The sequence below is a fragment of the Loxodonta africana genome, chromosome 15, assembly GCF_030014295.1.
Source record: "Loxodonta africana isolate mLoxAfr1 chromosome 15, mLoxAfr1.hap2, whole genome shotgun sequence".
In the NCBI taxonomy this organism is placed as follows: domain Eukaryota; kingdom Metazoa; phylum Chordata; class Mammalia; order Proboscidea; family Elephantidae; genus Loxodonta; species Loxodonta africana.
In genome coordinates this window covers 47,649,997-47,662,923 of record NC_087356.1, presented here as the reverse complement: position 1 = coordinate 47,662,923, position 12,927 = coordinate 47,649,997, and the positions used below count along the sequence as shown (strand labels likewise).

Below are 12,927 nucleotides of genomic sequence, written 5' to 3'. Positions count from 1 at the left end.
GCTTTTTTTGTGGTGTTGACATTTTCTTTGTACCCCTTACTCTTCTGTGCTGGATTCCTTTTGTTTGTGGATTTTTTGGTAGATTTTATGTTTATTGAGACTATATTTTTCTTTATTTTGATGAGGTTTGTTAACTTTCTTTGTGATTACCTTGAAATTTACCCCTATCTTACTAAGTTTAAACTAGTCTTTTATTACTTGATAATGCCTTGACTTTCTCTCCATTTGAAAGTTCCATACGTACACCGTTTATTTCTTCTTTTATTGTTCTGACTTTGTTGTCATTTACAGATTGACCTCTCTGGTTCCCTGTTGTAAATGTTTTAGTTTTGTTTTATCCTTGAGAGTTTGTTATCTAGGTTGGTATCTGGCCGATGCTGTCTTATATGCTAGATTCAGATTGGTGATGTTGGTTCTCTTACCGAAGGACTCCCTTTCATAATTCCTGTAAGTTTGGTTTGGTTTGTACATATTTCCTTAATTTCTATTTATCTGGAAATGTCCTTATTTTGCCATCATGATTGAGTGAAAGTTTTGCAGGGTGTATTATTCTTTGTTGGCAATTTTTTTCTTTCAAGATTTTATATATGCCATTCCATTGCCTTGTTGCCTGCATGGTTTCTATGGAGTAACCAGAGCTCAGTCTTATTGTTTCCCCTTTGTATGCGATTTTTTGTTTTTCTTGCACCGCTCTCAGGATTCTTTCTTTGTCTTGGTTTTAACCAGTGTGATTATGATATGTCTTGGTGTTTTTCTTTTGGGTTCTATCTTATATGCGGTTCATTGAGCTTCTTGGATGGTCAACTTTTCATCTTTCATATTAGGGAAGTTTTCGGTCACCAAATCTTCAGTGATCCTCTCTGAGTTTTCATTTTTTCCCCCATTTTTGGAACTCCGGTTGCACACAAATTTTTGCTTTTGACTGTATTCCACATCCTTCTCAGGGTTTCTTTATTTTTTTCATTCTTTTCTCTGACTTTTCTCCAAACAAGGTGGTATCCAAGGATTTGTCTGTTATTTCACTGATCCTGTGTTCCATTGTTTCACATTTGCTCCTAAAACCTTCTATTGCACTGTCCATTTCTGAGCTCTTGTTGTTTATCTTTTGGATTTCTATTTGCTGTTTTTGTGTGATTTCTAGTTTATTTTGACATTTTTGGCCCTATATTATTTTCCTGAATTCTTCTGTTGTTTTGTCTGTCTTTTCCATGGTTTTGTCTATTTTTCCCTTATTTTTTTCTGCGTTTTCCTTCATCTCTTGGAGAAACAGTGCAGGGCTGGGCTTAGAGGACTGCGTCGGGACTGCTCGGGTGTGTGGCACTTAGCGCATGGTGCAGAGAGGCAGCAGGGAAAGGAGAGAATGTGATGTGCATGCTAAGTGGGTGAGTGAAAGAAGAAAGAGAAACAAATGCAAAAAAAAAGAAAAATAAAGTATAAAAAAATAAAAAGAAAAAACTAAATAAAATGGTGGTGTGGTAGAATTCAGCGGGTGGGGGTAAGGCAGACTGGTGAGACCATATGCTGGTGGCTCTCTAGCTGAGTGGTGTGGCCTCACCTATCAAAATGGGCATGGGTGGCTCAAAGGGCTAGGTGGGCAAGAGAAAGCAAAGGAAGCAGGAGTGAGAGAGAAGAAACCAACAATCAAACAAACTAAAAAATAATAATAAATGAAAACAACAACAGCAACAAAAATATGATGGTGGGGTGAGCCAGCCCGTGGGGGTGGGTCAGAATTGGGTTCATGGCAAGTTTTTGTCTCTCTCGCCACGTGGCACAGCACGGCCCATCAGGAAGGGGCCAAGGCAGCACAGGGCCTAGGTGGGAGGAAAAGGGAGAAGGGGAAAGATAAAGGAAGATAAAAAATACAGTGCCAAGGGAACTGACCTGTAGGGGCATCACAGACCTGGATAGACCATGTTCCAGAGGCTCACCAGCCAAGCAGTGCAGAACAGCCTGCCAGGAAGTCCAGGGTGGCACATGGGGCTAGGTGGATGGAATAAAGTAAAGGAAGGAAAGGAGAGAGAACAAACAATAAGTAAATAGACGGCGCGGAGGGAGCCAGTCGGTGCCAGCAGCACAGACCTGGGGAGGGGAGGCTATGCTCAGTGACTCTCCAACTGAGCTGTGCAGTCAGCCCCTCCAGAAAGGGTGGGATGGTGCACAGGGCTAGGTGGATGGGAGAAAGGAAAGGAAAGAAAGGAGAGAGAGAAGAAACAGGAAAAGCAAAACAAAAATCACAGCTTGTCAAGAAGGGGAGGGGATGGCACTCGGGACTAGCTGGCGGGAGGAGAGAAAGGAGAGAGAGAAGCAACAAGAAAAGCTGAAGAAACAGTATCAAAAAACAGCAAAGCAAACAAACCAAAAATCATAGCTTGTCAAAAAGGGGAGTGGATGGCACACGGGGCTAGCTGGGCAAGAGAAAGGAAAGGATGAGAGATTGAATCAACAAAAAACAAAAACAAAACCAATACCAAAAAGCAAATAAATGTATAAACCAAAACAAACAAACAAAAAAATGATGCTGAGGGGGCTGGCTGGTGGGGGTGGGGTGGACCCTGGCAGCAGTGGGCTGATGTCTCCCTGGCTGAGCCACCATGGCCTGTTGGAAAGCAACAGAGACCACATAGCGGGAAGAAGGGTGGAGGGTGGGAAAGCGTGTATCCCTGGTTTCTGGGTGCTCTGTCTCCTGTTGGAACCTATGTGAAGTTACCTTCCTGTACTCCTTGTCTGCGTTCCTTGGTAGCTGTCATCCAGGATGACGAATCTGGCCATGTTAGCTCTTAGGGGTGACCTCCACTCCATAGCTCCCCTTGTTTTCTGTTCTCTGTCAGTTTCTTATTCCATTCAGTGTTTGATCGAGCTCTTTATTCCTTCATTTGGTGCTTAGGGTTGCAGGATTGACATTTGTATCTGTTTTACTTAGTTTTTCGGGTCTTTGCTATGGAGGGACAGCGTGATGCTTCTGTCTATAGTGCCATGTTGGCTCCACCTCTGTTTTATATATTCTTGTTAACTTCCTGCTTCTTGCCTGCTATATTCAATTAACAAATGCCAGTACTAAGTATTTAGGTGCTAGGATTATCTTTAGTCTTCTTAATAGTGTCAAATAATTAACCACAGTATAAAAGTACACCTTTAGCAGAATAACGAAATCATAGTGCATCCACAGAATAAAATACTCTGGTTATTAAAAGTTACATAAGACCCGTTGCCGTCAAGTCGATTTCTGCTCAGAGTAACCCTATAGGACAGAGTAGAACTGTCCCATATGGTTTTCAAGGAGCACCTGGTTGATTCGAACTGCCAACCTTTTGGTTAGTAGCCATAGCTCTTAACCACTATGCTACCAGGCTTTCCAAAACTACATAGAAGACTTATAAAGACCTGAAGAATTCTTGCAATGCTTTGTTAACAGAAAAAATTTACTCGCACTCATTTTCAGTTACAGTTAGAAAATGACATGGATGGTTACATCTTGAAATGTTAATAGCAGTCATCCTTGTGTTTGAGGTAGTGGGTCATTTTAATTTTTTTTTTTTTCTGTGAATTCTGAAATGAAAGTATGTTTTTAGTAAAAAGTTTAAAAGAGTTCTTTACAAAATGTGTTTGGAAGTGTAATAAACATACAGGAAAGAGCTCATATCATACGTGTACAGCTTGATGAATTTTCAAAAAATGAACATACCCATGTAAACACCACCCACATCAAGAAAACATGTTTATACCCCAGAGACACTCCCCTTATACTCCCGTGTACTCCCTAACACCCTCTCTACCAGTAGTAACCACAACCTTGATTAAGGAAGTAATTTGTAAAAAGCGGGGTTTTGTTACTCATATTTAGGGCACAATGAGATTTGTTCTCTCATGTTCTGGTTTCATGTCTTTATTTTTTTTCTTAACCCATTTTTTTCTTAATTGTTAAAATTTTTTCCCCCATGGAAATGCAACTGTATAAGATGGAATTGTTTTACTCTTTTTCCCCAGAATAAAGAACTAGTGCCAAATATCAGAAATGTTTCAAACCAAGAAGGATCAATGGTAAGTCATTTTGTCTTTAGATCAAAAGCACAAATTGCAGTAGGATTGAAAAAATCTGCTGATGCACAAATGTTTGTAGAGCGACATTACATAGACTTAATAGGATTGCAAAAGAAAAAAGAATAAGATTTAAGACAATATGTGCCGTATTGCTCCCGTCTCTTCATTCGGATGCTGCTGTTTCTGTGCTGCGGCTTCTCATCATCTGCACCGTCTCCAGTGTTACAGCCATTTTCACTTCCTTCTGAGTCCTTGCAGAATTGTCTCTGATGTTCATAATTCCACCAACAGTCTCTCCAAGACAATCTAGGCTTTTACTGTTAAGGCACTTGAAAACTCTTCCAGCCTCTACCCATTACTCCATCCCAAAACCACTTCCGCATTGTAGGTGTCTGTTAGAGCACCACCCCACTCCTGGTACCAAATTCTGCTCTTAGCTATCTAGTGCTGCTATAACAGAAATACCACAAGTGGATGGCATAACAAACAAATTTATTCTCTTACAGTCTAGAAGGCTAGAAGCCTGAATTCAGGGTGCCAGCTCGAGGGGAAGGGTTTCTCTCTCTGTCAGTTTTCAGGGAAGGTCCTTGTCATCAGTCTACCGCTGGTCCAGGACCTTCTCAGTGCAGGGGCCCTGGATTCAGAGAATATCCTCTTCTCCTGGTGCTTCTTTCTTGGTGGCATGAGGTCCCTCTCCTCTCTGCTGGATTCTCTCTTTTGTACCTCACAAGAGATTGACTCAAGATACAGCCTAATCCTATAGATTGAATCTTGTCTCATTAATTCTACCTCATTAACATCATACCCTTTGCGGTCTAGTCAATTCTGACTCATAGCTACCCTGTAGGACAGAGTAGAACTGCCCCATAGTATTCCCAAGGAGTGGCTGGTGGATTCAAACTGCTGACTTTTTTTGAGCTGGCGAGTTCTTAGCCACTGTGCCACATTAATATCTAGACATTAGGATTTACAACATGTAGGATAATCACATCAGATCACAAAATGGTGGACAACCAAATGATACTGGAAATTGTGGCCTAGCCAAGTTGACACACGTTTTGGGGGGATACAATTCAACCCATAACAGGTAGTATTAGAAAAAATATTTGAATGGTATTACTAGTTAAAAAATAGACTGGTAACATTGGGTGAAGCGGGGAACCTATGGAAATATAAAAGAAAAATCTCGAAATGTGGAAAAAGCTTTTTCCTCCTTTGCTGTCCTCTGGGAGGATGGTGGTGAAAATGGGTGAATTATCCATCCTTCCAATACCTGCTGCTCCTTTTCTCTGTTCTTTTGTTTTTTAAAAGTAACCCAAATTGAGTCATGAAAACTTGTTTTAAAATATGACATACATTTATTGTATCTTATATGGCAATTAAAATTTTTTTTTATTTTATATGGCAATTAAAAAAATAACATTCAGAATATTTATTTTTCTGTTTCAGGATGTTGTTGCCAGAACACAGAGAGATGGGTTTCATATCTTTATTGTTTCTATTAAAACGGAAAAAACAGATTCAAGCTGGAATTTGAATGGTATAGTTAAACTGTATACATGGCTGTTGTCTCCGTTTACTGTGGTCTGTGTTTTGTTGTTGGCCTGAGTCTGCATACTGTGTTAAAAAAACATCATGCAAAAATGAATTTCAGTTAATTGAACTTTTATTTAGAGAACTTAAAACTTTATGCTTGTCTTAACTTCAATATTTATTTTTTTAAATATTTAATGTTAATATGAGATAAATTTTCAAAACCCCATACTTCATAAAACAAACCAAATCATACCTGTTGCCATCGAGTTGATTCCGACTCATAGCGACCCTATAGGACAGAGTAAAACTGCCCCATAGGGTTTCCAAGGAGTGCCTGGTGGATTCAAACTGCTGGCCTTTTGGTTAGCAGCTGTAGCTCTAAACCATTATGCCACCGGGGTTTCCAGGTGGGATATAAAATTCTCTATTCTTTCATATTTTAAATACTTTTTAACATGTAGAAATGGGTAGGCATCATCTTAATTATATTTAAAGTAGATTATATTTTTTATTTCCTGAGAATGGCCGTCATCAGGTGTTTAAAATATTTACTTGAAAAGTATGATTTCAAAGGATCTGTCTGTAGCTGAGAAGTAGAAGTAGGGTGTCCACTCACTGTGGTGCCCGTGGTCTGTCCCCCTCCCACCCTGGCCTCGTAAGGCTGGACCCTCTCTGTCACAATAAAGAAGTTCCATAGTGCCTAATGCAAGGGCGAACGCTCAGTAAGTAGTTGTCAAGGGAATGAACACCTTCACGTATCCTGCAATTGCTTTGGCTGATGTTTTACAGAGTGGTTGTCTGCTGGGCAAACAGTACCAAACAGCATGTGACAGTCCTGGGGATTTGCAAATTGCTTTGGTTCATCACTGGGGACAGAGGTGAAGCCAGGCTTTGTCTCTGAGAAGTTTCTAGTCTGTGGAGAGGCTAAAAGCAATGAGATTAGATAGGCCTTGCTGCAGAGGCAGCACGGAGCTGGTGCACAATGGGCCTGGACAGGGGAGCTGGTGACATACCTGCTCTGGAAGATCGTGTGAAGTAGGGCTTCCTTCTACCTGAGACTGGGAGGGGCTGACACAAGTCAGACTATGCCAGATGGAGCGGTATAGTGACCTTGGGACCATTCCCTTACCTGCACCTCCTTCCCAGGCATGCTGTCCCATGACCACCGCCCCCCCCCCCCAACCAACACCAGCAGGCAGTTTTAAGCCCCCACTGGTTAGTAACTGGAGCAATTGGTGAACTCTGCACGTCTTGCACTGTACCCGGTACTCAGTGTTCATTATTGCTGTCTTGTACGACAACCCTACCTATATGCTTAAGCTCAGTAATTTATCCCAAGTTACGTTAAGGAAGATGAAATCCTCAATGAGGTCTATGACTCAGTCAGGGGGCTGGTTTGAGGACTGGTTTGGTGGCCAGTACTGCTTTGCTTATTGTATGAGGTCAGATTTGGCACAGGTTTTTATAGTAGCACGTACACGAGGGAAGGTATCTTGATGAGATTATATAATCAAACAATGAAGTAATTATTCAGTATCTTCTGTGTGCTAGGGAACCCTGGTGGCGTAGTGGTTAAGTGCTATGGCTGCTAACCAAAAGGTTGGCAGTTCAAATCCACCAGGTGCTCCTTGGAAGCTCGATGGGGCAATTCTGCTCTGTCCTATAGGGCCACTGAGTCAGAATCGACTCGATAGCTGTGGGTTTGGTTTTGGTGTGTGTGCTAGGCAAAAATTCTGCATTTGTTAGCTTGGCTTATGTTTGTAGAGTCTTAAATGAGCTGACATAGTTTACATTTAAAAACTTTAAGACTGGTTGTTAATTAACCCTTTCATTTCTTCTTCCTGTCTCTGCCTTACCTTCCCTAGTTTCTCTTTCTATGATGGGGCCTCATGGATATATCTCTGCATCAGATTGGCCTCTAATGATTGTGAGTATTTTTCATTGTTTTTTCCTTTTTTAAAATGAAATTTGTATTCTAATTGGAAAATTCTTAAATTTCAAGGTCTTGGTGGTGGTAATGCCTTAGTACTAATGCTTTGACATACCCTCTATTTCTGGTTCTAGAGTAGAAAATGAAAGCTAAGATATTTGAATGTAGAAATGCCAACTTTTAAATGACCAAGAACATTAACTGACTAAAATTGCTTCTCTTCATACAGTTTTACATGGTGATGTGTATTATTTATATTTTATATGGTGTACTCTGGCTGATGTGGTCTGCCTGTTATTGGAAAGATATATTAAGAATCCAGTTCTGGATTGCAGCTGTTATTTTCCTGGGAATGCTTGAAAAAGCAGTTTTTTATTCTGAATACCAAAACATCAACAGCACTGGACTGTCAAGTAAGTTGTAACTCTCTTTCTAAACACAGAATGATCCGCAAAGCTCCAAGAGCATTTGTGAGCAGAGGTATGGGAGTAGAGGTTTGGAAATAGCCATATTATAGATGAAGAAGAGGGAAACCAAGAACAGAGTGTCAGAGTAGGACTCTGATCTGGGCAAACATGAAGATATGTCCTCATTTTCTGCTCTCCTTCTTACTGACTTTGCCTCACTGTCCTCTTGGGGAAAGGAAATTCCCATTCCCAAGGTTCAGCTATCTAGTGGTTGGATTAAAACAATACAGAGTTCTGGACAGAAGAACTTCAGGTGCTGCCATCCCTTTTATCATATTCCTTGGTTTTTTACCCCCCGCATCCTCTTTCTTCTCCCTTGCGTTCAAATAAGAAGAAAAAGGTAATTTAGCACCAAGGAGTAAACTCACTGGCACCAGGATGGATGGTGCACGCAGCCTTCTTGCATCTTCCTAGCCTTTTACTCTTGAAAGAGCTGCTTATGACCAGTGGAGACACCATCCCAGTTTACACAACAGAGTGTTTAAAGGGGGAAAGGGATATAGTTGAGTGTCCTCAGATGTATGTGCAGAATTCTAGAAACTAGATTTCAGAAGTTCAGAGAAGGTGCAGTTCCGTTGCTGAACCTTTGGAAGGTGAAATAGCCCAAAGGGTTGAATGATCTCAAGAATGTGCTCCTGAGTGCTCAGTTACAAATGATCTTGGTATAGATTTCCAAAGGGCAGGTCATGTCATGGCTGCTATTTGCTTTCATGCATAAGAAGAAAAAAAAGTGGGTTGGAATATACATGAAACAGGATTGGCAGAATATTGGTAATTACTGAAGCTGGGCGATAGGTACATGGGAGCTCATTACATGCTTTCTGTATGTAGAGAATGTTCGAAATTTTCCAGAATAAAAAGTTTAAAAGGACACACACAAAATAAAGGGCAAACAGCCAAGGATGCACGTGAGAGGTATTGTTAACTGTATAAGTTTTTGTGGTATTTTTCATACTGTAAACCAGTTAATGAAGGAGGGTAGGCCTACTGCTTATGGCTGAGGATTATAGCAGTGGTGTGAACTTTGGTGAGGAAGAACAAAAGCCTGAGATTGATGAAGAAATGAGAGTCCATTAGCCATCCTCAGGAAATTCAGGTCCTCTGAGATGGCACCAAAAGGGCCTGGAAGAGAAACCCTGGACACTGTCACTGCCTTTGAGGAGTCCTGTTGAATGGGAGAGGTGTCAGAAGACTGCACATAGGCTAATGTCATTTCTTATTTTCCCAAGTGGGAATTCCATAACATAGGCTCTCGTGCTTAGCATTGATCTTCATAGGATAGAATTTAGAAAAATCATTAAAAAGATGGGAATTAGTGATTGTACCAATACGTGTACATTAAGAATAGGTCATGTAAACTACTTTTTTTGTGTGTGTGCTGCTAGATTGGCAGTTAGGAAAATATAGTAAACTTAGTGTATCTGGACTTCTTTAAGGCATTTGACAAGATTTATTGTGGACAGGTGGGGAAATGTGAGCTGAAAACTGGTTGTACAGTTATATCTAAGGGGTACGTGTAGATAATCCCTTGTTAGTCTGGTCAATGAAGTCCCTAGGTGGCGCAAATAGTTTGCACTCAACTGTTAACCTAAAGGTTGGTGATTGAACCCACTCGGTGTCATCGTGGAAGAAAGGCCTAGTGGTCTGCTATGGTAAAGATTACAGCCAAGTAAACCCTGTGGAGCAGTTCTGCTCTGTGACTTGGGATCGTGGGTTTGACTCTGGGTTAGGCTTGTCAGTCTAGAGCTGTGATGTCCAGTATGATACCCACAGACCATGGCTGGCTGTTTTAATTTAAATTATGCAAAATTAAATAAAAGTAAAAATGTAATCACACTGGCCATATTTCAAGTGCTCAGTAGCCTCATGTGGCTAGTGGTTACAGTGTTTATGGGATATTTTACCATCACAGAAAGTTCTACTGGGCAGCATTGGTCTAGAGCATGGATCTCATCCTTGACTGCACATTAGCATCGCCTGAAGAGATTTTAAGACTATACCATTGCCAGAGATTCTGGTTGGAATAGGCCCAGTGCTTGTAAAAACTTCCCAGGTGATTCTAATTTGTATCTAGGGTTGAGAAACATTGAACAAGAAGGATGTTTTAAATGGTGTCTCTCTCATAAGTTTTAGACTTTATTGATTTTTTTATTTTTGGTTGTCCAGCTAACATTTATTGTTTACCTATGTATGTTTAGAGAGCATTCTGTTCAATTTTGTGGATGATATGAGACTGGCAGGAGTTATAAATACTTGGGGGCATACAGAATCATTTTAGGTAGACTCTTCTCACCTAAAGAGGTATGATGGGCTGCAAAGAGATTTGACACAAAAGGTGAAATTTAATAGGTAAGATTTCAAACTTAGGTTGAAGTATAAATTGCAAAAATACAGATGGCGAAGTTTTTAAAAGAATTTAAAAATTAAACCCAAAACCAAACCCGTTGCCATCATGTTGATTCCAATTCATAGCAGCCCTATAAGACAGAGTAGAACTGCCCCATAGGGTTTCCAGGGACCGGCTGGTGGGTTCGAACTGCCGACCTTTGGGTTAGTAGCTGAGCTCTTAACCACTGTGCCACCCACCCCAGCTACCCAGTGCCTTCGAGTCGATCAGGGCTCCTAAAAATTGAAACTGATGAAGAATAAGCTCAGTGTAGGCAGTAATAGGGCGACTGCTTCCTACCAGCTCACACAGCCTTAGGTTGCAGAAGGGGCAGGAGCAGGGAGGGGTTGAGAGTTATGCTCAGTAAGTCAGGCTGTCCATGGAAGGCTGTATTTGTATCACTTCGGGTGAGATATGGTGAGTCCAGACTGAACAGCTCACAGAAGGGTTTGAAAACATGCCCGTCCTTCATCCTTAAACATTCGCAGTCCTAAGCCCCTTCTTCTCATGCTGCACCCTCTCTTGGAGAGCTCATCCATGCTTTTCTTCTTAAAACTTGATCTCCTGTCCAGATCTGTGTTCTGAGCTATAGACCTCCATGTCCAGTCACCTGCTAAACATCTGCTGAATGCCTTGCACATTTCTCAGTCTCCATATGGCAGAAATGGAACTCATCTTTTCCACCTTCGTACTTGACTCACCTACCCCAAACCTGCTGTTCCTCCAGGGTTTCCTCTCAGGAAAGGGTACTGCTGGTAGCCCTTGGACTAGTCTTCATTCCTCTTCTTCTCATTTTGGCTCCAGATCAGTCTTCAAGGCATTTAACAGGTCTCTTGTGATTTCTTGTGGACAAGATAGAGAAATGTGAGCTAAAAAACAAGGATAATTCAGTATATTCACAACTGGTTGTGTAACCATGTCTGCTTTCTGAGTTATCTTTCTGCTTCCTCTCATCTTCATTGCCAGCACTCTCATTAATTCTTACCTGGATTTTTGGAATAGCCTCTCGAGCATTTTCCTTGCCTGCGGTCTTGTCCCTCACCAAGCCATTCTAGGTAGAACGGTCTTGCTAAAATAATGCTGTGTATGTCCCTTCAGGGCTCAGCAGACTTTTCTGCAAAGGGCAGGTAGTAAATACTTTCAGCTGTGTGTACCATTGGTTCACTGTTGCAGCTACTCAGTCATTGTAGCAGGAAAGCCACAGACAATGTGTAACTTTGTTTAAGTAAACCATATTTACACAACAGATGGAGGGCCAGATTTGAATCATGGGCTATGATTTGCCAATCCCTCTTTTACTCCTTGTCAACCATTAGTGACTTCCCATTGCCCTTGGCGTGAAATCCAAACTCCATAACATGGCCTCAAAACCCTGCTTCTATCACTGACCTCTTTTTGACACCCCCGCCCCCTTCCCCGCTCCCTTTGCACTCTCTGCTGCAGACGTAGTGAAATTCCACTTCTTGCAACATATTTTGCTTTTCCTCTTTTCTCTTCCATGCCTTTGTGTATGCAATTTGCTTTGCTTTTCCCTTCCCCTTCTCCAACTGGTTAACACCTACTTAGCCTTGAGGCCCTAATTTAGATATCATTTCCTCTGAGAAGCTTTTCTGAATCCACCCCATACTTCCCCCTAAAAAAAAAAAAAACCTAGTGTGGATTAAATTGGCCTGCTTCGTAGGCCCAAGGGACACTGTGTTACCTCTAGCACTTTCCACTCTGAGTTCTGTCCAGAGTACAAGCTCCACAAAGGTGGGGGTCAGGGCGTCTTTTTCACTATTAGAGCCATGCTTCTTACTACACAGTAGGAGTACAATGAATTCGTTTTAAATGAGTGAATAATGTAGGCATCCTGGACGAAGAGGACATTGGAGGACATTCTGCTTTTCAAATAGTTAACAGGACAACAAGAGGGACAGTTCTGTGTGGCATCAAGGGGAAGAACTGAAGGAAGCTCAGGGAGACAGATTTCAGGTTGATACTAGAAAGCTGTGTCCAGTAGAGCTGCTGATAATGTGGAGTGAACTCTTCAGGAAATAGTGAATTCCCCCTTCACTGAGGTTTTCAGACATTGGTTGGAGCAGATGACTTACAAATCAAATATGGCTAATTAGTCTGCGGTCCAAACATAGTTGTAAACAATACATGTCAGAACCAAGGTGGCAGGCCTCCAGATGTGCACAAAGTGTGTTATTTTCTTTTTTTCCCCTCAGCCCAAGGCTTATTAATATTTGCGGAGTTGATATCTGCGGTTAAGAGGACGTTGGCTCGTCTCCTTGTCATCATTGTGAGCTTGGGTTATGGCATTGTGAAGTAAGTATCAGTGCATTGAGAGGGCACCGAATCTCCAGTCTTGTGGTTCAACCCAACTACATTATGACCTCTGTTGAATCAGAAACTTCTCAGTATCATAATACACATCGCATAGATAATACAAATCTACAAGAACATGTCTTTAAAAGATTTCCATGTACTGGCTATTTTATGATATCCTGAAATAAAGATCCTGAGTTTTAATTACATTAACTTTTTATAGTTAGATGGATGAATATTCAACAGTAAGGTTA

General features: G+C 41.2%; 1 protein-coding gene across 9 annotated transcripts in view; it reads left to right on the top strand.

Annotated features, from left to right (window-relative positions):
- The window catches only part of TMEM87B (transmembrane protein 87B), a 92,876-nt gene that overhangs the window by 42,728 nt on the left and 37,221 nt on the right, over positions 1-12,927 (top strand). For all 9 annotated transcript variants that reach the window (XR_010317982.1, XR_010317983.1, XM_064268836.1 and 6 more), the window contains exons 5-9: positions 3,988-4,041; positions 5,491-5,581; positions 7,443-7,504; positions 7,737-7,920; positions 12,574-12,673. Coding sequence is in view for 7 of the 9 variants with exons in the window: in XM_064268836.1 (XP_064124906.1) it covers positions 3,988-4,041; positions 5,491-5,581; positions 7,443-7,504; positions 7,737-7,920; positions 12,574-12,673 (491 nt within the window). In the remaining 2 variants the exon portion in view is untranslated. The remainder of the gene's footprint in view (positions 1-3,987; positions 4,042-5,490; positions 5,582-7,442; positions 7,505-7,736; positions 7,921-12,573; positions 12,674-12,927) is intronic.